The sequence below is a fragment of the Mobula birostris genome, chromosome 17 (assembly GCF_030028105.1).
Source record: "Mobula birostris isolate sMobBir1 chromosome 17, sMobBir1.hap1, whole genome shotgun sequence".
In the NCBI taxonomy this organism is placed as follows: domain Eukaryota; kingdom Metazoa; phylum Chordata; class Chondrichthyes; order Myliobatiformes; family Myliobatidae; genus Mobula; species Mobula birostris.
The window spans coordinates 2,214,880-2,242,014 of NC_092386.1; the positions used below are offsets into that span (position 1 = coordinate 2,214,880).

Here is a 27,135-nt window from a genome sequence, read left to right on the forward strand (position 1 = left end):
GCACTGGTTCTCTCCTATCCACTCTACTAGTTATATCCTCAAAAAATTCTATGAGATTCGTCAGACATGATTTTCATTTCACAAATCCATGCTGACTTTGTCCGATGATTTCACCGCTTTCCAAATGTGCTGTTATCACATCTTTGATAACTGACTCTAGCATTTTCCCCCACCACCGATGTTAGGCTAACCAGTCTATAATTCCCTGGTTTCTCTCTCCCTCCTTTTTTAAAAAGCGGGGTTACATTAGCCACCCTCCAATCCTCAGGAACTAATCCAGAATCTGAAGTGTTTTGAAAAATTATCACTAATGCATCCACTATTTCTTGGGCTACTTCCTTAAGCACTCTGGGAGGCAGACCATCTGGCCCTGGGGATTTATCTGCCTTTAATCCCTTCAATTTACCTAACACCACTTCCCTACTAACATGTATTTCCCTCATTTCCTCCATCTCACTAGACCCTCTGTCCCCTACTATTTCTGGAAGATTATTTATGTCCTCCTTAGTGAAGACAGAACCAAAGTAGTTATTCAATTGGTCTGCCATGTCCTTGTTCCCCATAATCAATTCACCTGTTTCTGTCTGTAAGGGACCTACATTTGTCTTAACCAATCTTTTTCTTTTCACATATCTATAAAAGCTTTTACAGTCAGTTTTTATGTTCCCTGTCAGTTTTCTCTCATAATCTCTTTTTCTTTCCTAATGAAGCCCTTTGTCCTCCTCTGCTGGACTCTGAATTTCTCCCAGTCCTCAGGTAAGCCGCTTTTTCTGGCTAATTTGTATGTTTCTTCTTTGGAATTGATACTATCCCTAATTTTCCTTGTCAGCCACGGGTGCACTACCTTCCCTGATTTATTCTTTTGCCAAACTGGGATGAACAATTGTTGTAGTTCATCCATGCGATCTTTAAATGCTTGCCATTGCATATCCACCATCAACCCTTCAAGTATCATTTACCAGTCTACCTTAGCTAATTCACGTCTCGTACCTTCAAAGTTACCCTTCTTTAAGTTCAGAACCTTTGTTTCTGAATTAACTATGTCACTCTCCATCTTAATGAAGAATTCCACCATATTATGGTCACTCTTACCCAAGGGGTCTCTCACGATAAGATTGCTAGTTAACCCTTCCTCATTGCTCAATACTCAATCTAGAATGACCTGCTCTCTAGTTGGTTCCTCGACATGTTGGTTCAAAAAAACCATCCCGCATACATTCCAAGAAATCCTCTTCCTCAGCACCCTTATCAATTTGGTTCACGCAATCTATATGTAGGTTGAAGTCACCCATTATAACTGCTCACATCAAAGTTGCTGGTGAACGCAGCAGGCCAGGCAGCATCTCTAGGAAGAGGTGCAGTCGACCTCGTCCTGACGAAGGGTCTCGGCCTGAAACGTTGACTGCACCTCTTCCTAGAGATGCTGCCTGGCCTGCTAGTCCTGACGAAGGGTCTCGGCCTGAAACGTCGACTACACCTCTTCCTAGAGATGCTGCCTGGCCTGTGTAGTCCTGACGAAGGGTCTCGGCCTGAAACGTTGACTGCACCTCTTCCTAGAGATGCTGCCTGGCCTGCTAGTCCTGACGAAGGGTCTCGGCCTGAAACATCGACTACACCTCTTCCTAGAGATGCTGCCTGGCCTGCTGTGTTCACCAGCAACTTTGATGTGTGTTGCTTGAATTTCCAGCATCTGCAGAATTCCTGTTGTTTGCATTATAACTGCTGTTCCTTTATTGTACACATTTCTAATTTCCTGTTTAATGCCATCCCCAACCTCACTACTACTGTTAGGTGGCCTGTGCACAACTCCCAGCAGCGTTTTCTGCACCTTAGTGTTATGCAGCTCTACCCATATCGATTCCACATCCTCACGGCTAATGTCCTTCCTTTCTATTGTGTTAATCTCCTCTCTAACCAGCAATGCTACCCCACCTCCTTTTCTTTCATGTCTATCCCTCCTGAATATTGAATTTCCCTCAGTGTTGAGCTCCCATCCTTGGTCACCCTGGAGCCATGTCTCCGTGATCTCAACGATATCATATTCATTAATAACAATCTGCACTGTTAATTCATCCACCTTATTACGAATGCCCTTTGCATTGACACATAAAGCCTTCAGGCTTGCTTTTACAACACTCTTGGCCCTTATACAATTATGTTGAAAAGTGGCCCTTTTTGATTTTTGCCCTGGATTTGCCGGCCTGCCACTTTTACTTTTCACCATACTACTTTTTGCTTCTACCCTCATTTTACACCCCTCTGTCTCTCTGCACTTGTTCCCATCCCCCTGTTGTGAACTAACCTCCTCTCTCCTAGTCTTTTAATTTGATTCCCTCCCCCCAACCATTCTAGTTTAAAGTCATCTCAGTAGCCCTTGCAAATCTCCCCTCCAGGATAGTGGTCCCCTTAGGATTCACGTGTAACCCGTCCTTTTTGTACAGGTCACACCTGTGCCAAAAGAGGCCCCAGTGATCCAAAAACTTGAATCCCTGCCCCCTGCTCCAATCCCTCAGCCACGCATTTATCCTCCACCTCATTGGGATCCAGGATCAGCCATGATGAAATGGCGGAGTGGGCTTGATGGGCTTGAATGGCCTAATTCTGCTTCTATATCTTATGGCCCACCATCTGTGTGAAAAACTTATCCTTTATGCAGCTTTTGTCTCTTCCTCAGGTCTCCCCCTCAGGTCTCCTTCCTTTGATCTCCTCCCTCGGGTCTCCCCCTCTGATCTCCCCCTTCAGGTCTCCTACCTCAGGGCTCCTTCCTCTGGCAGCTTGTTCCACATACCCACCTCTGCCTCTATGAAAAATCTATCCCTCAGTTTTTCGTTAAATTTTCTCCACCCCACCACCCCACCTTATCTTAGGTCCGTACCTTTTAATTTTAGACCCCATTTCTTTGTGAAAAATCTGTAAGGTTCATGGTAATGCGTGAAATAAAATTAGCAAAATGTAATAAATATCGTAAATTCATTGACTTTTGTAAATTTAAAATCCATCAGAATTTGCATTAATATTGATACAGGTTTCCAGCTTTGTCACTTGAGTTAATTTAATTTCTCACAGACTTCCAAATTTTAACCTAAATTTCACATGAAAGCATGCACCTAAATCTTTCATTACCTCCATAAACATATGAACAGTCCTGACCTTGGAATTAATCCTTTAATACATTCCCATCTATTTGACAAGATTTCTACAATTATTTCTCACGTTCTCCTTATTTGTTATTTCTACGTTAAATATTTTCAGTATGGAGCTGCTTTTCAAGTACATCTCATTCTCCAGGGAACATAGGAGAATTGGGAATTTACACTCAGCAGAAGTCGTTGAAGATAGGTTCTCAGCTGTATTCAGACTAATGCCTAAGAATGCTTTTGTGCATTTGCAGTCAGAATAAAATGTAAGAGTTGTTAAAAATCTCAGACCGTGATACTTACATGGGATAGACTATAAACCAATGAACAATTAACAGCTTTCCATTAGCACTGTTGAGTGTAGAGTTGGGCTATAAAATTATCCACTCAAAGACAGTTACCCATATTATTATGCACTTAATGGAACAGGCTTCCATTGAAATGAATAGGGAGCCATTCTGTCTTTGGAAGAACTATTCACAAGTGTATACTCTTGTTAAGTAGAATACAATCGAGTACATTTGGCTCTTTTTAATTTTCGTTGATTGTTTCATTTCATTTTTAGTTCACTTTCTCCCAGTTTAATCCTATGGGCTATTTAATGTCCTACATTTAGTTGGCAAATTGGGTCTGATAATAAGAGGGTTCTGTGGTTATTCATTGAAACTGCTCAGATTTAATTTGATGAAGCAGGGGACAATCTATATTGGCTCCATCAGTAAGTGGCTCTTTAATAACTGTTGTTCTTTCAAATAAGGTCTTATGAGCAGCTGTGTTATTTCCCAGATGAGAGAAATAGCAAATGTTCTGTTGTGGAATCACCACATTTCTGGTGGTCAGAAGGAACAATGTGGGCTGGGATGGTTTCCCCACAGAAATCAGGGAACGGTGGTTTTCCATGATTCGAGCCAGACACATACATTGTTGAATCCGGTCTCCAGCTGCTTAGCAGAGCTTCTAGTCCTTGTATCAGTGGGCACACACTGGTCCAACGATACAACTATTGGCAAGGAATTTTGGTGCAGCTGGACTATTGAGTGGTGGAAGTTCTCTAGCATTTTGATCCATCTTTAAGGACTGGATCTCTGCTTAAGTCGGGGACTAACGATGAGGATAGTGGTGTGAAGTGGAGGATAATGAGGATAGTGGTGTGAAATGGAGGATAATGAATAGGATAGTGGTGTGAAGTGGAGGATAATGAATAGGTTAGTGGTGTGAAATGGAGGTTAATGATGAGGATAGTGGTGTGAAATGGAGGATAATGAGGATAGTGGTGTGAAATGGAGGATAATGATGAGGATAGTGGTGTGAAGTGGAGGATAATGAATAGGACAGTGGTGTGAAGTGGAGGATAATGATGAGGATAGTGGTGTGAAATGGAGGATAATGATGATGATAGTGGTGTGAAGTGGAGGATAATGATGAGGATAGTGGTGTGAAATGGAGGATAATGATGAGGATAGTGGTGTGAAATGGAGGATAATGATGATGATAGTGGTGTGAAGTGGAGGATAATGATGAGGATAGTGGTGTGAAATGGAGGATAATGATGATAGTGGTGTGAAGTGGAGGATAATGATAAGGATAGTGGTGTGAAATGGAGGATAATGATGAGGATAGTGGTGTGAAATGGAGGATAATGATGAGGATAGTGGTGTGAAGTGGAGGATAATGATGATGATAGTGGTGTGAAATGGAGGATAATGATGATAGTGGTGTGAAGTGGAGGATAATGATGAGGATAGTGGTGTGAAATGGAGGATAATGATGAGGATAGTGGTGTGATATGGAGGTCCAGAGGAGAGAAGTGAAAAGATGTAGCGGTTAGTGTAATGCTATTCGAGCACCAGGACTTGCATGACTGACAGTAGTGAAAACTGAGAGGAAGCTGCCGACATGATGAAGGAAGCCCTGAACACTGCCAGGGACGGAGGGGCTTCATTGTTGCCCTAAATGCTAGTATCATAACAGAAAGGAAGTAAGTAAGTATATAAATCTGCTGTTACATCAAGTTGACATCATGGAGGCCACAGGTTTTTTTTCTCTAAAATGAAGATATCCCTTTTCTTGATGGAAAATCATCACTGTGACCTCTCTGGCACTGCACACAATCCTGGGTTTACTGGAAAGAATGAAAGGTTTGGTTCAGAGGAGTAACAAAGCAGAATTACGTGCAAAGTTGAATGATTAAGAGTTTATATTAAAGGAACGTGCATTTTTTCCTGGCGGTGAAAGACATGAAGGCGAAGCAGCAACAAACATCAAGGAGGGAGTGACAATGTCTTTCAGGCTGCTTTCAGCTGTTCGTATACTGATCAGATTTTCCTGGGCATAGTGTCATTTGTTTATGCGGACTGTCAGCAGGGTAGTGGTTTCTATAGGTGAACGCTGCAAAGTCATGGTTGGGTTTTGCATAATCTCCGTGTGGAGAACTGTCACTCATTCAGACAATGGATTTTGGTGAGACTTAGTGCCATGGTTTCTATGGAATGGAAATGCTGTGAGAGACTGAATCAGAATTAGAATCAGGGTTAATATCATTGACATAGTTTGTCGTGAAATTTGTTGTTTTCCATGAGCAGTTCAAAGTAATACATACAATATTATAAATTACAATAGTGCAAAGAAATAGCAGAAATAATGAGTTAGTGTTCAGGGATTCATTGTCCATTCACAAATCTGATGGCAGAAGGGAAGAAGCTGTTCCTGAAGCATTAAGTGTGTATCTTCAGACTCCTGTACCATCTTCTTAATGGTAGCAATGAGAAGTGGTCCTTAATAATGGATCAAGTATTGAAGTTAATATTTGTAATTTATTTTACTTTATTTTTTTCATTTTTTTTTAAATTAGGGATACCATGCAGAATAGGCCCTACCGGCCCTTCAAGCCAAGCCGACTAGCAGCCCTCAAATTTACCCTAGCCTAATCACAGGACAATTTACAATGATCAATTAACCTAATAACCAGTACGTCTTTGAAGTGTGGGAGGAAACCAGAGCACCCAGAGGAAACCCGCACGTTTCACAGGAAGGATGCACAGAGGATGCTGGGATTGAACTCTGAACTCTGTTGCCCTGAGCTGTACCAGCGCCGCATTAACTGTGGTGGCCCAACACTGATGGAATGTTCAAATGTTTTAGAATTCTTTTTCCTCATTGGTAAATTTTCTTTGAAATTTTTGATATAGTTTTGCAATGTTTTGGTGTTCTGATGCTGAGGTTTTTTTAAGTATTCAGTATGACTATGTATCAGATATTTTGAAGGTAGTACTTTTTTTGCTTCTACCTTCCTCTCTCCTCTCCTGGATTCTTTTGCTGGGCAGGGCATATCTGGTTCCGGCATCTTTTGCAAGCTCTTTATTGTCCAGAGCACATCAGACGAACTCTTTATTTGCAATCGAGCAGCTGGAAAAGATTTCTCACAAACATTAGAAATTACCATTATTTTAAACTACCTCCTGTATTTATTCAGTGAAGTACATCTCATTGATTTATTTTTATTGGTAAACTGCCTCTTTTTGGTCTGCCTCCAGGTAAGTATTACAAGTCATTTCCTGGGCACCATTTTTGAAATTCCTCCTTCTGTAAATCGGATTGTCCTCATCTGTAACTAAGTAAGAAAGAAAATGAGAAACGTCTTTCCCAACCTTAGACCAAACGGAAGGACTTTGTCAACATTGCAGTACTTTAACTAACTCAGGAAACAAAGTAACTAATTCGTGTAGTAAGGTCACACAAACAGCATTTAAACAATAAATACAGTTTTTTTGCAGAAAATTCTTTTTTTCATCAGTTCACCCATTGTTGTCATTGGCAATATCCGTCTTCTGCTGAATGGACACTAGCTTCTGCACCATTGAGGGCATCTTCAAATGGCGATGCCTCAAAAACGCGGCATCCATCAATAAGGATCCCCACCACCCAGGACATGCCCCCTTCTCATTTCTACCATCAAGGAGGAGGTACAGGAGCCTGAAGATACACAGTCAACATTTCAGGAACAGCTTCTTCCCCTCTGCCATCAGATTTCTGAATGGACAATGAACCCATAAATACTCCGTCACTTCTTTGCTCTCTTTTTGTGCTACTTACTTAATTCAATTTATATATATATATTCTTATTGTAATTTATAGTGTATTTTATATATTGCACTGTACTGCTGCCACAAAACAGCAAATTTTACAACATAAGTCAGTGATAATAAACTTGATTCTAATTCTTGGTGACACAACACAGACTCACCACAATTGTTCCAGCTCTTATGTACAACCGTCCAATTAATCTCATCCCTCAGCTCTACCTTTGTAACCACTTAATGTATTTTCCTGTCATTTTACTATTGAATCCACGACTTCCACTCTTTCAGGCTTTGCTTTTCAGATCACAGCAACTCATAATGTGAAGAAAAATAATAATTCTGAATTTGCATCTTCTCATGACTGACCTTTGATTCCTGTCTTCCTCTTTTCACTCACTTTTTGCTTACAAAAGGGGTGACATTAGGAGCATTGATACTCCTAATTTCTTCCCTGGTATAGGCCTTCCAAAGAACTTTGCAATTATTGGAAATCTCCTCAACTCAGATCACTTTCTGGAAACAGAGCAGCCAACCTGTGTATGCGAGTCCCTCAAACAATATTTGTGTTTAATGAAGTGTGGCTTATGACACTCAGGTCCTCGATTTTCATGATTCCATCACCATTGTTTACAATTCCCTTCAAAGCTTTCTCTGACCCTTAGATTTCAAACCAGTGACATTACTGATGAAAAGTTGTTTTAAATGTGGTTACTTTACTCATCACTTTCTGTATATACCTCCTCCTTATTCAATCTGTTATCACCTGTCATTATTCTCCATACTTCCATCTAATCTTTTAACTTCCTATAATACAAGGAGAATAACCTGAGATCCTCCATAACTGGTTTAAAAAAATATAGTTTAAATGTAGCCATGTCAATGGCAACTTCAACTTTTCATATGTCACTTACGTAGGTGCCTTGACTTTAAATTATCTAAGAATAGCATTTCTGAACACCAAAAGTTCAGAAGGAATTCGGATGCCCTCTTGTAGAATATTTGCCAGTCAGTATGTATGTTCATAGAAAACAGTTCCAATTAGGAACCATGGCAAAACTCAAGGCCAAATTGGCTACAATCATATTCTGAGTTTTGCTCCCATCAGAGATGGTACTGTGGAACTGAGAGGATTAGAAAAATGGAAAATTAAATTAACTAATTTAAGACATGAAAAAGCCCGTATACTAATCTGAAGGGAATGATTAATTTGACAACTCTAGGCTTTATTTTAGGCATTAACATTCTCAACGCCGTCTTAGCACACAGTCAGGCAGTGTTGAGCATGTTAATGCCTAGTAGAAAGTACAGTGGATTCTGGTGAATTGGGATGTGTCGGGGCCAGTACGTTTTGGCCCAATTAAGCGGCTGCCCCAGTTAGCCAAAGTTTCAAGAAAATAGTTAAAAGGTATAAAAAAGATAATCTCCTGTTTAACTGAGTAACAAATTTTCCAGAAAGTGACCTGAGTTGAGGAATTTTTCAATAATTGCAAAGTCCTTAAATGAAATACAGAACACTATCAATACTATTACAGTACTATAAAACTGTGTATTAGTTCCCAATACTTAGTGACGGAGGAATTCAGTGTACACTACCATATTCCTTTGGTTGGCTGTAAATGAACAAAGTCTGTGATAATTGATTGTCTTCATACAATGTTATCAATGATTGCATCTTCCAAATCTTTATTTTCATTATAACATTAAGATGATTGTCGATACCTTAAGGTTCTTAATGGTTCCTAACTTGTTGAGGTAGTGAAATCATTTCATTTGCACTTCTGGCCATTTCTGGCATCTCCAAGCCTGAATGCATTGAGAAAAAATTAACAAAACTTTCAAAAACATGATTAATCGTAGAGGGTTCAATTATCCTAAAAACTTGCCTCTATTTCCTGAGGGAATTCTTTGGAAACAGGGGGTCAGTTATTTTTTACAGAGTAGGTACGGAGAAGCAGGACATATCTCCAAATTTCATTTCCTCAGTGGGGCTCACGTCTTTTATTGTATTGCTTCAAATATTATTGTATGTCTGTCCCCTGGATCTGTGAATGGATTTAACAAAGGGAAATAGCACTAGTCAGACATCCCATCCCATTATCTTTTGCCGTCACAACTTGATTTTCCATCCTGATTTATTTCCATCCTCTGTTACAATTATGTTATTTGGGTCCTTTAGAGTAATTTGAGAAACTAAGTAACATTGGTCTACAGGATTTGAACGTTTTATGAAACATGAAGAGTTAAAACTTGCCTACTCATGTTGTCAGTGATCCGATTTAAGAGTTACGTTGAGAAGGTGAAGTATATAAGTGACTTTGCATTAGAGAGTAGCAACAGTCCCCATGAGATGACTAATTTGGCCAGAGGCGGCTGTAACAATCCTCAGCATCTTGGGTATATATTTTTATAATGGTACAACTGCATAGACCCTGATTAATCTTATTAATCCTCGTTAATTCCACTCAACAATTCAGGAATAGCTTCCTCCCATCAACACTATCTCACTACTTTCTTTTCACTTATTGCACTATTCTATGCTGTAATTCATACTTTTTATGATTATATGTTGCTATGTACTGCTGCTGCAAAAAACAACTTTCATGACATATGCCAGTGATGTTTCCTGCTTCTGATTTTGATTTTGATTCTAGTTCTTCTGCCATCCAGTTTCTGAATGGACGTTGAACCCATGACTAGTCATTTTCTTCTCCAAAAGGCTAAATTCAGTTTATGGAACTTATTTCAGACCTCATTTGTTTTTACTTGGGTTTGAGATAGACTTTACTTATAACAGTTATCCATGTTATAAAATAATTCTTTTTATGAATGCCCAAAATGTTAAACGGGGTTGAAAAGTGTAAAGTATTGGTGGAATTAAATGTGTGTATTATATGCATAGTTTAATGAGTTGCATGGGATAAACATCAACAGATCTTAAATTCTTTCAATGACAACATCGAGTCTGCTTGCGTTGTGTTTAGTAGCCTCATTAATAAAGGTACTTTGACATTGTAATTGGGAATGGCTCTAGGCCTGTGTGTGTCTGCCTCATTTCCCTTAATGGAACCCAGAAGAATATAAATGGGAATTTCTGAGCTTAACGAATTAGCTAGTGTTTAAGTGGAATCAACAGTACAAGCCAGAACATTGAAACCGTCCATTGATTAACACCATAATCACCTTGTACGTTTGTAAGTTGATTTGCTGCAATTAGCTTCACGAATACACAAATATCAGATATAATTTAGCAAAACTTCCTTGGTTCCTTACACAGTCTTTGTTCTTCTGTTAAACCAGAATTCATTCAGGGGCATGATATCTGCAGGAAACTCTTTTCATGACATTTGAAATCAGAGGTCACTTTATAGAACTTGAGCTACCCAACTGGAATTTGACGTATATGTCATTAAATCAAAAGCTGCTAGAGCCTTACTTTAAACTTATTGCTAAAGGAAAGGAGAAACAACGGACTAGTACAACTTGCCTATCAGGCTTACTGCTGAAATATGCCTCTGGCCAAATTCTAGCAATACTTTTCAAGTGATCAGGGTGGTGGGGAGCAAACTATTGTACTAGGCATATCATATAGTTCAACTGCGATAACTAACACAAGAATTGCTTAAGTTGACATTGGTCAAAAAATTCAATGCTTTATCAGGGTTTTTGTATCTATAAATTGCCCTATATTAGTAAATGATGTAGAAGAATAATTCTAAAGGATAATTGATGGAGCAGACTCAACGAACCGAATGACCTAATTCTACTCCTACATCTTCTGGTCTAAAGCAGGTGTTCCCAACTCTTTTATGCAGTGATCCCCTTCCATTAACCGAGGGGGTCCATTAACCCCAGGTTGGGAACCCCTGCTAGAAAGGATATAGTTGCCAGTGCTAATCATTGTTTTAAAACTTATCTGTATAAAAATTATTAATGAAAATAATTTGGATGCGATCTATTTGGCCCATATATAAAAAGGGTCATCTTTCTCAAGAACCTAGTTTATTCACCATATACATTTAAATATAGGCATTAGGAATTTGTTGTGTTGACAAAAAACAACAACATTCAACAATTATACAGAATAAAGAATTATATAGAAATAAATTTAAAAATACAGATATGGAATAAATGTTCATAAGTATTAGCATGTATGTACAATGTAAGCAACATTATGAAGAGTGGTTTAAAGTGTTTACAGTCCAGTAACTGATCTAATGGATAGAGGGGATGGGGGATAACTAGAATGGTTGATCAGATGAACTGCCTGTAGGATGAAACTCTGTAGATGGCCTGATAGCCCTATAGTGCTTTCCAGAAGGGAGTTTTTGTAAAAGCCAATAAACAGCTAAAACCCCAAAAATTATCTGAATTGATATTCTCGATACTGTCTTCATATGAAGCAGTGGGGGTATTAACGATATTTTGTATTGGCATATAAATTCCTATGGCAATTCTTGCAAAAAAGCATAAAGAATATCTGAAGTAATTGTAAATTAACCAAACAATTGGTTCAGATAAAAATGATTAAACCTTTGTCCTTGCATGGCTGAAAGAAGGCTATAGCTGGGAGCTTAATGCACACTGTATCAAAAGGACAGGCAGGAAGGCAGAGGGAACAGTGTTACTCTGTTGTAAAAACTGAAATCAAATCATTAGAAAGAGGTGGCATAGGGTCAGAGGAACACTCACAATGCGCTGGAGGAACTCAGCAGGTTATTCAGCATCAGTTGAAAAGATTAGTCGACGTTTCAGGCCGAAACCCTTCATCAGGACTGAAGGAAGAACTTTGGGGAGGGTTTGAAGAATGCTGGTAGTTGAAAAAACAGTAATTTGAAAGACAAAAGGGTGGGGGAGGGGAAGCAGGGAGGTGATTGGTATTATTTCGTGTTTATGATCTAGGGTCAGAAGGTGTTGAATCATTGTGGATAGAGCTAAGGAATTGCAAGGGTAAAAAGACCCTATTGGGACCTTTATATAGACAAACAGTTGTGAGGATGTGACCTACAAATTACAACAGGAGACAGAAAATGCATGCCACAAGGGCAATATTACAATGGTCATGGGGGGCTTCAAAATGCAGATTGATTGGGAAAATCAGGTCGGTGCTGGATTCCAGGAGGAGGGATTTCTAGATTGCTTACAAGATGGCTTTTTTTTTTAGAGCAGCTCATGATTGAGCCCACTAGGGGATCAGATATTCTGGATTGGGTGTTGTACAGTGAACCAGAATTGGTTAGGGGCCCTAAGTTAAAAGAACCCTGAGGAGCAAGTGATCATAATGTGATCAAATTCACCCTGAGATATGAGTAGGAGAGGCTAAAGTCAAATGTAAAGGGAAGTACAGTGGGGTAAAGGGAATTACAGAGGCTTGTGAGAAGAGTTGGCCAGAATTGATTGGAAAAGAAAACTGGCAGGGATGATGACAGACCAGCAATGGCTGGACTTTCTGGAAGCAATTCGGAAAGCACAGGATATATACATCGAACAGAGGAGGAAGTATTCTACAGGCAAGATGACGCAACCATGGTTAACAAGAGAAGTCAAAGTCAACATAAAAACCAAAAAGAGGGTATATAATAGAGCAAAAATTAGTAGGAGGTTAGAGGTTGAGGAAGCTTTTAAAAACCAACAGGAGGCAACCAAAAAGGTCATGAAGAATGTAAAGATGGAATATGAAGGTAAGCTAGCCAATAATATTAAAGAGGATATACCAAAACTTTCTTCAGATACATAAAGTGTAAAAGAGAGGTGAGAGTGGATATCGGACCACTGGAAAATGATGCTGGAAAGGTAGTAATGGGGGACAAGGGAATGGCGGAAGAAGTAATTAAGTATTTTGTGTTGGTCTTCATGGTGGAAGACACTAGTACTATGGTGGAAGATCCAGGTGTCAGGGGGCATGGAGTGTGTGAAGTTACCATTGCTAGGGAGAAGGTTCTTGGGAAACCGAAAGGTCTGAAGGTAGATAAGTCACCTGGACCAAATGGTGTACACCGCAGAGTTTTGAAGGATGTGTCTGAAGAGATCGTGGAGGCATTAGTAATAATCTTTCAAGAATCACTAATTCTGGACTGGTTCTGGTTCTGGAAGACTAGAAAATTGCAAATGTCACTCCAGTCTTCAAAAAAACAGAGAGGCAGAAGAAAGGAAACTATAGGCCAGTTAGCCTGACCTCAGTGGTTGGGAAGATGTTGGAGTCGATTGTTAAAGATGAGGTGTAAGGGTACTTGGAGGCACATGATAAAATAAGCCATAGTCAGAATGCATTCCTCAAAGGGAAATCTTGCATTACAAATCTGATGGGATTCTTTGAAGTAATAACAAACAGGATAGACAGAGGAGAATCGGCTGATGTTGTGTACTTGGATTTTCAGAAGGCCTTTGACAAGGTTCCATACATGAGGCTGCTGAACAAGCTATGAGCCCATGGTATTACAGGAAAGATTCTAGCATGGGTAAAGCAGAGGCTGATTGGCAGGAGGCAAAGAGTGGGAATAAAAGAAGCTTTTTCTGGTTGACTGCCAGTGACTGGAGGTGTTCCATAGGGATCTGTGTTGGGACCAATTATTCTTACGTTATGTGTCAATGATTTAGATGATGGAATTGATGGCTTTGTTCCAAAATTTGCAAATGATATGAAGATAGGTGGAGGGCAGGTTCTTTTGAGGAAGTACAGAGGCTACAGAAGGACAGACAAATTAACAGAATGGGCAAAGAAAGGGCAAATGGAATACAGTGTCGGGAAGTGTATGGTCATGTAGTTTGGTAGAAGAAATGAAAGGGTTAACTATTTTCTAGATGGAGAGAGAATACCAAAAAAAAAAATGAGGTGCAAAGGGACTTGGGAGTCCTTGTGATGGATTCCCAGAAGGTTAATTTGCAGGTTGGGTCTGTGGTGAGGAAGGCAAAAACGATGTTAGCATTCATTTCAAGAGGACTGGAATATAAAAAACAAGAGTGTAATGTTGAGACTTTATAAAGCACTGGTGAGGCCTCACTTGGAGTATTGCAAACAGTCATGGACCACTTTTCTTAGAAAGGATGTGCTGAAACTGGAGAGGGTTCAAAGGAGATTCACAAAAGTGATTCCAGGATTGAATGGCTTGTCATAGGAAGAGTGTTTGATAACTCTAAGCCTATATTCGCTGGAATTCAGAAGAATGAGGGGTGACCTCATTGAAACCTATTGAATGTTGAAAGGACTTGATAGAGTGAATGTGGAGAGGATGTTTCTTATGATGGGAGAGTCTAAGACCGGGGACACAGCCTCAGAATGGATGGGCAAATTTTTAGAATGGAGATGAAGATGAATTTCTTTAGCCAGGGAGCAGTGAATCTGTGCATTTCTTTACCACAGGCAGCTGTGAAGGCCAAACCTTTACGTATAATAAAAGCAGAGGTTGACAGAATCTTGATCGGTCAGGGAAGAAAACAGGAGACTGGGGCTGAGAGGACAATTGGATCAACAATGATAAAATGGTGGAGTAGACTTGATGGGCCAAATAGCTTAATTCTGCTCCAATATCTTTTGGTTTTATGGCATTGAAGTAGAAAAAAACCCAGCAAAACACACAGACAACACTGGAGGAACTCAGCAGGTCAGGCAGCATCTATGGAAAGGAATAAAGAGTTGACATTTCAGGCCAAACAATTGGCTCTGTTAAAAATAATTAAACTTTTGCTCTTACATAACATAGAAATAGGAATGGCAGCAAAACACACACAAAATGCTGGAGGAACTCAGCAGGTCAGACAACATCTGTGGAAAGGCTGCCTGGCCCACTGAGTTCCTCCACCATTTTGTGGGCATTACTTTCTATTTCCAGCATCTATAGAATCTCCTGTGTTTAAAAGCAGAATACAGATAGAGTGGAGCAATTGATGCTAGAAAAGCAAAACTGACTGTTCACTGTATTACTTTCCAGTCGTGGTTTAGATCCTTTCACAACCTCAGAGACATAGGATTCATCCAGGTAAAGGTGGTCAAGGCAGAAGGCTTAATGGTGGCTGATGTCACAGGTAAGGAGAGGTCATTTTGTGCTTGTTCTGATATGAGAAGATTACAGAGAATTTTTTCTTTAGCTTTGCCCATGCATGTTATATTGCTTGAAGTATTCACACAAATCTGAATAAATTCAAATTAAATTTGCATTGCAGAGTTTTAGAGTTCTAAAGTATAAGCCTAGAAATTTCCAAATTTAGTCCACTCAGTTTGAGAAGTGTGTGTACTACAATGTTTTTTAAAAACAGCGGCAATTTCATATGCAGTCCTATTTCTTTGAACTGCTTGTGTTTCTATATATATTAAAGGTTAAAGAAAGGTCCAGGAGTAATTCCCACTCAAGTGTTTATTTGATCCAACCAAGAGACGATTTAGTGCCATCATAGGCATCCGTTAGTCTCGTGAGCCCATAGATTTGCGCCTTGGAAGGTTTCCAGGGCACAGGCCTGGGCAAGGCCATCAGCAAATAATGAAATGTTGTACTCGCTGGAGTTAAGAAGAATGAGGGGGGCTCTCATTGAACCTTATCAAATATTGAAATGCCAAAATCGAGTGGATGTGGAGAGGATGCTTCCTATAATGGGGAGTCTGGGACCAGGCGGTCAGTCCAGGACCAGAGGGTCAGTCTAGCCTCAGAATAGAGGGGCATCCATCTGAGGGGCACAGCCTCAGAACGGGGAAGAGGAGGAATTTCTTTAGCCAGAGAGTGATGAATCTGTGAAATTCATTGCCACAGACGGCTGTGGAGGTAGTCATTGGATATATTTAAGGCAGAGGTTGATATGTTCTTGATTAGTAATGGTGTCAAAGTTATGGGGAAAAGGATCAAGTGGTGGAGCAGACTTGATAGGCCGAATAGCCTAATTCTCCTCCTGTGCGTTATGGTCTTAATTGCCTCTGAATCCTCCAATACATGTAACAGAGCTAAAAATGTCGGTGGGCCATGTAGGAAAAAATGCAACAAGTATGCAGTGCCACATCAGGTTTAGGATATCATTTTCCAAAATTTTAGAACTTTTCAGTGGATGAAAATTCTCTTGCACATTGGTAACATTAGCTGAGTGACTCTAGAAAGAAGAAATCCAAAATTACCTAGCAGACAGTTGGAAAATTGTCTTTAATTGGTAACTGATGTCATCACGTGGATGGTAAAATTACCTTTGGAACATAGACTGTGCTTTAAATGGAGCTGTCTTGTTTCCAACTTATCGAACCTTATCGAATATTGAAACGCCAAAATCGAGTTTATGTGGAGAGGATGTTTCCTGTAATGGGTCAGTTTTCGACTTGCATAAGTCTACTACTTCATTCTAGTAAATATTCTAGACATTTTCTTTGTGATGGTTTTAGATACAGGAACCTAAAACCCAGTAGCCAGTTGAAACCCCTTTTTATTGGGAGTGTCTGGAAATGCAGCTCGTTAGCCCCTCGCTAACAGCCACTGGACACTTTGATGAGAAACCCACCTTTCTCAGTCTAGGGTATATATGACTTTGGTCCCGTTAAACCCCTGAGGTTGGAATGTCTCAATCCCACCCCAAACCCAAGTTTCTGTGAACACTGTGTGGATTTATTGTGACCCCCTTGCAACCAGCCGTCAGCAAAAAATAACAGGTCACACACTGCATGCAGTTACAAAAAGGTGTATTTACGAATGTTAACTTAAGCAAACAGTTATAAAGGAAAGAAAGAAAAAAAACAAACAGGCCCATTATACTTAAACAGTCACGTGCACTCTGGAGCTCAAATCTTCCAGAAGCCGTTGCTTTCGATGTAAACGCTGCACCAACTGCGATTCACCGCTTCCTGGTGGAAGTTCCCCTTATGGGCTCCACTGGATCGCACGTTCCCGCCAGACTGAATCCTATGCCAAGTTCTCTCCGTCTCCCGCCCAAAAAGACGAGAGTGTTCAGTGTTCGTCACAAAACACGCTCCCTCAGAGATCTCTAGAATCTTCTCCCAGTTCCACTCTCCTGATTGGATGACACACATTCCTAAGCATCCCTTATCTTTAACGGTAACCCAAACCACTGCCAGCAGAACACACTGCTTCCTCAGAAAGACTATTACATGAAATACCCTGCAACATTAGCAGTAAAATCTTTACTAGGGCATTACACAATCAATCAAAGTCCTGTTTAAATGTCTAATTGTCCAGAACACCAACATAAATAGTAAAACACAGATCAGACCACTTGTTAAGTCTTTCATGATTGTTAGAATTGAGAGTGTGTATGAAGAAACAGAGCTCGCTAAAAGTGGAGTCAATCAGATTATCGCAAATAAATAATAGTTATTTGATCCAAGATCTTTGGCTCAAGAAAGCATTGGTGGTTTTGTTAGATGCTTTGCAGATAACTAACAAAACTACTAATTATTGTACTAAATGTATGTTTTCTGGACTACAGTCACTGCAGTCTGTAATTTCCCTTTGGGAGTTGTACTTTTGAACCATCTAAAGGACCTGGCATTTTTGCAGTATCCGGAAGGATTCAGTAAACTACACTCCCCTTGTCAGCCATTGCTGGATGGGACTTCAGGCCAGATTGAAGCAGCAGGGCCCAGGCATTAGAGCAAAAATCAAACTGATGATCAGCCGATTTCAGCACTGAGCCGGATTAAAAAGATTAAGATTTCAAAGCCAAGGGTGGAGGATGAACCTGTGTTTAGCTCACTACTCCACATCAGCCAGGATCCCCACACCATCTCCCCCCCACCCGAGCCTATCCAGTTCACCTGTGTCTGACCCATCTCCCCCTCTTCTTGCTACCGCCTTCGGGTGCAAGGTGCCAGAATCTTAACTACACGTGCCTTACCATTGAACTGGGCCCCTGGTGGACTCATTTTTGGGGACTCTGCAGTTCATGTTTTGTGTGTTATTGGTTTAGTTTTTCAATTGTTTGCACAATTTAGTAGGACTAATCAAAATAGAACATACATGGTAAATGGTAGGGCATTGAGGAATGCAGTAGAACAGAGGGATCTAGGAATAATGGTGCATAGTTCCCTGAAGGCAGAATCTCATGTGGATAGGGTGGTGAAGAAAGCTTTTGGTATGCTGGCCTTTATAAATCAGAACATTGAGTATAGGACGCAAACACGAGGAAATCTGTAGATGCTGGAATTTCAAGCAACACACATAAAAGTTGCTGGTGAACGCAGCAGGCCAGGCAGCATCTCTAGGAAGAGGTACATTCGGTGTTTCGGGCTGAGACCCTTCGTCAGGACTAACTGAAAGAAGAGCTAGTAAGAGATTTGAAAATGGGAGAGGGAGGGGGAGATCCAAAATGATAGGAGAAGACAGGAGGGGGAGGGATGGACCCAAGAGCTGGACAGGTGATTGGAAAAAGGGATATGAGAGGATCATGGGACAGGAGAATTTTTAAATTCACTACTGCGAAGCCTCTTCCGGTGATGCCTACACTGAAGAAGTTTAAATCTTCTCTTCGACGGGCGTTCAGTGAAACCATCTCTCACTGCTCCCCATCTGTAATTTCTTTGGCTCTTATATACACACATTTTTTCTCTCTCTCTCCTTTTTCTCCCTCTGCCCCCCTCACTATACCCCTTGCCCATCCTCTGGGTTTTCGCCCCTCCCCCTTTTCTTTCTCCCTAGGCCTCCTGTCCCATGATCCTCTCATATCCCCTTTGCCAATCAGTTGTCCAGCTCTTGGCTCCATCGTTCCTCCTCCTGTCTTCTCCTATCATTTTGGATCTCCCTCTCCCCCTCCCACTTTCAAATCTCTTACTATCTCTTCTTCAGTTAGTCCTGACGAAGGGTCTCGGCCCGAAACGTCGACTGTACCTCTTGCTAGAGATGCTGCCTGGCCTGCTGCGTTCACCAGCAACTTTTATGTGTGTTGCATTGAGTATAGGAGTTGGGATGAAATGTTAAAATTGTACAAGGCATTTGGTGAGGCCAAATTTGGAGTATTGTGTACAGTTTTGGTCACGGAATTATAGGAAAGATGTCAACAAAATAGAGAGAGTACAGAGGAGATTTACTAGAATGTTACCTGGATTTCAGCACCTAAGTTACAGAGAAAAGTTGAACAAGTTAGGTCTTTATTCTTTGGAGTGTAGAAGGTTGAGGGGGGACTTGATAGAGGTATTTAAGATTATGAGGGGGATAGATAGAGTTGACGTGGATAGGCTTTTTCCATTGACACAAGAGGACGTGAATTGAGAGTTAAGGGGCAAAAGTTGAGGGGTAACACGAGGGGGAACTTCTTTACTCAGAGAGTGGTGGTTGTGTGGAACGAGCTTCCAGTAGAAGTGGTAGAGGCAGGTTTGATATTGTCATTTAAAGAAAAATTGGATAGGTATATGGACAGGAAAGGAATGGAGGGTTATGGGCTGAGTGCAGGTAGATGGGACTAGGTGAGAGTAAGCGTTCGGCACGGACTAGAAGGACCGAGGTGGCCTGTTTCCATGCTGTAATCGTTATATGGTTATATAATTTGTTCTTTATTCACACATTGGCTGTTTGACGGTCTTTGTGGTGTGTGGTTTTCATGGATCCTGTTGTGTTTCTTTGTTTTCTGGCTGCCTGCAAGAAGATGAATCTCACCGTTGTGTACAGTATGCAACTTTGAACATAAATGCACTTTAAACTTTAAACCTTCATCACCCCCTAGCATGAATGATCCTATAATAGGATCATAAACAGCAGAGCAGAATTAGGCCATTCAGCCCATTGAGTCTGCTCCACCACTTCATCAGGGCTGATCTATTATCTTTCATATCCCATTCTCCTGCCTTCTCTGCATAATCTTTGACACCCTGACTAATGGAGAACCTATCAACCTCCACCGTAAATATACCCAAAGACTTGGCCTCCACAGCCATCTGATTCACCACCCTCAGGCTAAAGAAATCCCTCCTCATTTCTGCTCTAAATGGACATGATTCTTTTCTGAGGGATGTGCCCTCTGGTCCCAGACTCTCTCACTATAGGAAACATGCTTTCCAGATCCACTCTATCCAGGCATTTCAATATTCAAGCAACACACATCAAAGCTGCTGGTGAACGCAGCAGGCCAGGCAGCATCTCTAGGAAGAGGTACAGTCGACGTTTCAGGCCGAGACCCTTTGTGTTTGCTTTTCAATATTCAGTAGGTTTCAATGAGAACCCCCCCCCCCCCGCCTCATTATTCCAAACTCCAGTGAGTAAAGGCATGTTGGAATGGTGGCGCTATCTTGATGGGCCAAATGGCCTAATTTGCATCTATGTCTTGTGGCATTATTGTTTTCAGTATTCCCAATGTCTGTTCTACCACATTTCTTATGGCATTATTGTTTCAGTGTTCCGCATGTCTGTTCTACCACATTTCTTGTGGTAGGTTGTGAAAAGGAGTTTGTGCCTCATCATCAGTAGGCAGCCATTGTCTATATTTTATAACCGAAATACTGTGGACTGTCACAAACTGAAGACACTGTGATACTGGTCCTACATAATGGATAGTTGTTTGTCACACATTAACAAATTCAAAAGTTCAAAGTATATTTATTATCAAGGTACATATATGTCACCATATACAACCCTGAGATTCATTTTCTTGTGGCCGTTCACAGTAAATACGAGAAAAATAGTAGAATAAATGAAAAACTACACAGAAACAAAGATGGATAAACAACCAATGTTCAAAAGACAACAAAGTGTGCAAATACAAAAAAGAAACAAATAATAATGATAAATAAATGTGGCATTTGTTTTAAAATGTCAGTTCCAGTGGGCCTGTTGGGACTGGTCTACGGCGCAGGAGAGGAGCCCCCAGTGAAGGGCAGCACTGGACACCAGTGTTATAAATACACTGCTGATGTCAGAGAATTCCAGATAACAGCTTAATTTCTAAAGAATCATTGCATTTCTGCCAATTATCAGAACCCTCCCTGGTCGCCTTGCCTGTGCCCATCGCCTGTCTTTGCTGCATCTGCTGTCAATTTTCAAGGTTCTAGTTTGTTTAATGTCATTTCCAGTGCATGAGTGTAAAGGAGAACAAAATAATGGCTATTCTCTATCCAATGTAATACAAAAAAAACAAAAGGTAAAGAACACAATAATAATAATAAACACAATACATATAAATACATAAGATACCTTATATACATAGATTGATTGTCCATAAAATGAATCTATGATGTACATCAGGTGACTGACAGGAAATGATAAAGTAGTGGTGGAGTTAATGGATGGAGGTGTTGATCAGTTTTACTGCTTGTTGTAAATCTTCTCACCAGAAAATTCTGGCGAGATGATTTCTTCCTGTGTATAGTGAATGCCTACTTCCTCCCTTTCAGAGCAAACTACCAGTGTGAGCTCTGATCCCTTCTTTCCTCATGTACCAAGTGTGTCCAGGCCTTTCCCCACCTCTCTCCTCAACATCTCCTCCTGTCTCCATCTTCCCTGTCCCTAGTGCTAGAGCATTACTATTGCCAAAAATTGGGCCTGTGGCCTTGGAAGAGGAAGACCAAGTGGTACATTGATGAACAAGACAATTTGTCAACCTGGATGTGACATTGACTACTGACTTTTCTCCATTTCAGTGTCATTCCAGCACCCCTCATGGCTGTGCAGGAACACAGACATGGACTGGTCATCTTATGATAGAAGAATGGCCAGGCTGGATGGCTGGGGTGGTATCCACTAAAGTTCAATTTATGTTTTGATTTAGAGATACAGCCAGTGGCAGGCCCTTCTGGCCCAGTGAGCCCATGCCACGCTATTACACCCCATGTGACCAATTAAGCTACTAACCCGTATGTCTTTGGAATGTGGGAGGAAACCGGAGCACCCAGAGAAAACCCAAGCGGTCACGGGGAGAACTTACAGACAACGTGGGAATTGAACGCTTGTCACTAGCACTGTAAAGTGATGCACAAACTGTCGCACTGTCATGCCGCTCCGAGAATAAGAACAGAGACGATATGACTGAAACATGTGAGATCCTGATGGCTTCGACAGTGATGATGTGGAGAGGATATTTCCTCTTGTGGGAGAATCAAGAACTAGGAGCCTTTGTTTAAAAATGAAGGGTAACCTATTGAAAACAAAAAAACAGGTGATATTATTTCTTCTTTCAGAGGTGAGTTAGTATTTAGAACTCCCTTCTTCATAGGATGGTGGAAGAAGAGCAAATGTTTTTGAGGCAGAGGCAGATGAGGGTTCACCCTCAAGGACCCCATCACCCAGGATGTGTCCTCCGGGTACGGAGGGACCCCATCACCCAGGGATGTGTCCTCCGGGTATGGAGGGACCCCATCACCCAGGATGTGTCTTCTGGGTATGGAGGGACCCCATCACCCAGGATGTGTCCTTGTCTCACTGCTCCCATCAAGGAGGAAATGTGCCGTGGGGAGCATTGTAGCTGGTTTCATCACTGTCTGGTATGTAGGGGCCACTGCACAGGATCGGAAAAAAGACAGCATCCAGCATTAAGGGCCCCATTGCCCACCAGATTTCTGAATGGACAATAAAACCCATGAACACTACCTCACTATTTTCCCTCCTTTTGCACTGTTTATTTAATTTAATTTTTTGATATGTACTTTTCGTAATTTATAATTATTATTAATGTGCATTGGAATGTACTGCTGCCACAAAGCAACAAATTTCATGACATCTGCTAGTGATATTCCATCTGATTCTGATTCGAATTCTGATAGATGCATTGTAAGAAAGGAAATAAATGGTTATGACGGTGAGGAGCTGAGATCAGACGTGACTTATTAAATGTGGAGCAGGCTTGAGGGGCCAAATGGCCTACTCCTGCTCCTAATCTGTATAAAAGGGTAGACTATTTGCTAGAGGAGAAAAAAATCAAAAAACTGAGGTGCAAAGGGACTTGGGAGTCCTTGTGCAGGATTCCCTAAAGGTTAATTTGCAGGTTGAGTCTGTGATGAGGAAGGCAAATGCAATGTTAGCATTCATTTCAAGAAGACTAGAATATGAAAGCAAGGATGTAATGTTGAAACTTTATAAAGTACTGGTGAGGCCTCATCTGGAGTATTATGAGCAATTTTGGGCCCCTTATCTTAGAAAGGATGTGCTGAAACTGAAGAGAGTTCAAAGGAGGTTCACAAAAATGACTCCAGGATTGAAAGGCTTCTCTTATGAAGAGCTCTGGGCCTGTGTTCACTGGAATTCAGAAGAATGGGGGGTGAGGGGGGAACTTCATTGTAACCTAACACACGTTGAAAGGGCTCGATAGAGTGATGTGGAGAGGATGTTTCCTGTGGTGGAAGAGTCTACGACCAGAGGACACAGCCTCAGAATAGGGGGGCGTCCTTTTAGAATGGAGTTGAGGAGGAATTTCTTTAGCCAGAGAGTAGAGAATCTGTGGAATTCTTTGCCAGAGGGAGCTGTGGATGACAAGACTTCATGTATATTTAAGGCAGAGATTGATAGTTTCTTGAGAGGTCAGGACTTGAAGGGATACGGGAACAAGGTAGGAGTTTGGGTCTGAGAGGGAAAATTGGATAGTCATAGTCATAGTCATACTTCATTGATTCCGTGGGAAATTGGTTTTCATTACAGTTGCACCATAAGTAATTAAATAGTAATATGTAAATTATGCCAGGAAATAAGTCCAGGACCAGCCTATCGGCTCAGGGTGTCTGACCCTCCAAGGGAGGAGTTGTAAAGTTTGATGGCCACAGGCAGGAATGACTTCCTATGACGCTCTGTGTTGCATCTCGGTGGAATGAGTCTCTGGCTGAATGTACTCCTGTGCCCAACCAGTCCATTATGTAGTGGATGGGAGACATTGTCCAAGATGGCATGCAACTTAAACAGCATCCTCTTTTCAGACACCACCATCAGAGAGTCCAGTTCTATCCCCACAACATCACTGGCCTTACGAATGAGTTTGTTGATTCTGTTGGTGTCTGCTACCGTCAGCCTGCTGCCCCAGCACACAACAGCAAACATGATAGCACTGGCCACCACAGACTCGTAGACACCATAGATCAGCCATGATGAAATGGCAGAGCAGACTCGATGGACCAAATGGCCTAATTCTGCTCCTATATCAAATAGTCTTATGGTTGTTTGTTTATTTATACGCACCATTCAGAGATCATTCAGTAACTTGTTCAAAATCTCCGATTTAGGTTTTTTTTCAATTCCATCAGCATTTCAAAAGTTTAATATCTTTAACTTACATATTTAATCTTATTACCGGATAATACTTTTTCCACTTTTATATGAACTGTTCATCTGAGTATTCTCACAGTGGATTGAATACCTTGAGGAGCTGGGCAAAGATTTAATTCGTGACATATACAGTAATTTAGTGTATTAAACAGGCAAATTAAATTGAGTCTAGAATTTTAAGGTTGATTTCAGTATCGGAAGCCTTTCAACATTTACAAAGCTTCAAAAATTTAGAAAGTTCCTCACCAGTTTTGTGAGAGGGGAGGGAAGTAAGTAAATTTGAAAGCAACCACAGGAATACAATGATTTTAGATATTTCTAGTTCTTTCACATGAGATTACAGTGTACTGATTGATTCAGAATTTAGCAACATGACCAAACCTCATGTCCCTCCTCCTTCACTCTTTTTCTGCTCTGCATTTCATCTCCCCTCTAATCCTTTCTCCCCATCTTCCCATCACTTATCTCTGCATCCCCTCCTCCTTCACTTTCTCCCATGATTCACTCTCCTCTCCTCACCTTTCAGATTCCTTCTTCTTTAACCCTTTACCTCTTCTACCTATCACTTCCCAGCTTCTTACATCATCCTGCTCCCCCTTACCCCTCATCTGGCTTCATCTCTCACCTGTCAGCTTGTACTCCTTCCCCTCCATCCACCTCCAGCTTCTGTCCCATTCCCTTTTTGGTCCTCTTGAAGGGTCTCAGCCCAAAACATAGACAAACAGGAGAAAGTCTGCAGAGGCTAGAAATCCAAGCTACACACGCAAAATGCAAGAGGAACTCAGCATATCAGGCAGCGTCTATGGAAAAGAGAAAACAGCTGTTGTTTTGAACCAAGACCCCTCATGAGTAGTGAAGAAGGGTCTCACTGACTGTTACTCTGTTCCATAGATGCTGCCTGACCTGCTGAGTTCCTACAGCATTTTGTGTGTTTTCCTGCCTCACCATTCTTTACTCTCGTAGCCTGTGGTGGAGTTGATTTTCTATGAGAATGAAGTATCAGAGGCACTGGTTTGTGAGTTGTTGTGTAAAATAAGTGATCTGAGTATGAATGTAATTTTAACTTTCATTGCTGGACCAGCAGCCCAGTTTTCACCTCATCCACTTTCCTTTCCCACAATGGAATTTGAAGCCATTTATTACCAGTAAGGTAACCGGGAGCTGTGAGTGCTTTACCTTCAACATTAAGTGAAAGAATCTAATGTTTTACTGAAAATGCCATTAAGATTTCTGAGCAGATGTCTCAAGAGATTTCTCACCATGAGATATTGAATTTGCATCCCAATGTAAGATTTTAATACACAATAAATAATCGTTTTCCTATGAACAGTCTGGTTGTCATTATAGAAGTCTAATGTTTGATGGACGACTGCAGCAGAAATGGAGAATATATCATAGCAAATGTTCAGACATTTTAAACTGATTTCACAGAAGGCAACGACACAATTTCAGCAACGACACAACCCAGCATCACACTGAACCATGCAGCTCAGAAGGATTCATAGTTTTGGTTAACCTAAAATAACGGATGTGAAAAGTTAAAGGCTGAAAGGCTGCAGTTCTCAAGTAAACCAAGAAGCACAGACCAAAAGGAGGAAAGGTTTTCCCGGTGCCCTCTTCAATATTGAGGAGGCATATAATGAGGTGATTAGCACAACACTTTATAGTACAGGTGACCGGGGTTCAATTTCCGCCACTGCCTGTAAGGAGTTTGTACGTTTTCCCCGTGACCATGTGTTTCCTCCGGGTGCTCTGGTTTCCTCCCACAATCCAAAGACGTCCTGGTTGGTAGGTTAATTGCTCATTGTAAATTGGTCCCTGATTAGGCTAGGGTTAAGTTGAGGGATTGCTGGGCAGTGTGGTTCGAAGGGCTGGAAGGGCCGATACTGCGCTGTATCTCAATCAATAATAAATACATTTCTTTTCAATACTGGGGCAGCACAGGCCATCAGAGTTCAGGGTTCAATTATGACATCATCTGAATTAGAATCAGCTTTAGTATTACCGATGTATGATAGCTAAAATTGGTAAAATATGGTATTTAAAATTATGAGGGGAATAGATAGAGTTGATGTGGATCGGCTTTTTCCATTGAGAGTGGGGGAGATTCAAACAAGAGCACATGAGTTGAGAGTTAAAGGACAAAAGTTTAGGGGCAACACGAGGGGGAACTTCTTTACTCAGAGAGTGGTGGCTGTGTGGAATGAGCTTCCAGCAGAAGTGGTTGAGGCAGGTTCGATGTTGTCATTTAAAGTTAAATTGGATAGGTATATGGACAGGAAAGGAATGGAGGGTTATGGGCTGAGTGCAGGTTGGTGGAACTAGGTGAGAGTAAGCATTCGGCACGGACTAGAAGGGCCGAGATGGCCTGTTTCCATGCTGTAATTGTGTTATGGCTAAATGGTTATATATATGAAATTTGTTAACTTAGTACAATGCAATACATGATATTTATTTATTGGCATACAGCACAGAGTAAACTGTTCTGGCCCTTCGAGTTGCACTGCCCAGCAATCGCCCAGTTTAATCCTAGCCTAAGCACAGGACAACTTACGTTAACTAATTACCCTACCAACCAGTAGTCTTTGGTCTGTGGGAGGAAACCAGAGCACCCAGAGGAAACCGATATGATCACGGGGAGAACATACAAACTCCTTACAGGCAGTGCCAGAAATAAACTGAATTACAGTATGTATATATATGTATATTAATAGTTAAGTTAAATAAATAGTGCAAAAACAGAAATTTTAAGAAATGTAGTGA

At 41.0% G+C, this 27,135-nt stretch overlaps 1 protein-coding gene across 5 annotated transcripts in view; it reads left to right on the plus strand.

Moving 5' to 3' along the window:
* Window positions 1-27,135, plus strand: part of mctp1a (multiple C2 domains, transmembrane 1a) — a 559,392-nt gene that overhangs the window by 250,606 nt on the left and 281,651 nt on the right. For all 5 annotated transcript variants that reach the window (XM_072281200.1, XM_072281201.1, XM_072281204.1 and 2 more), the window contains exon 11: window positions 15,142-15,235. In XM_072281200.1, coding sequence (XP_072137301.1) covers window positions 15,142-15,235 — 94 coding nt within the window. The remainder of the gene's footprint in view (window positions 1-15,141; window positions 15,236-27,135) is intronic.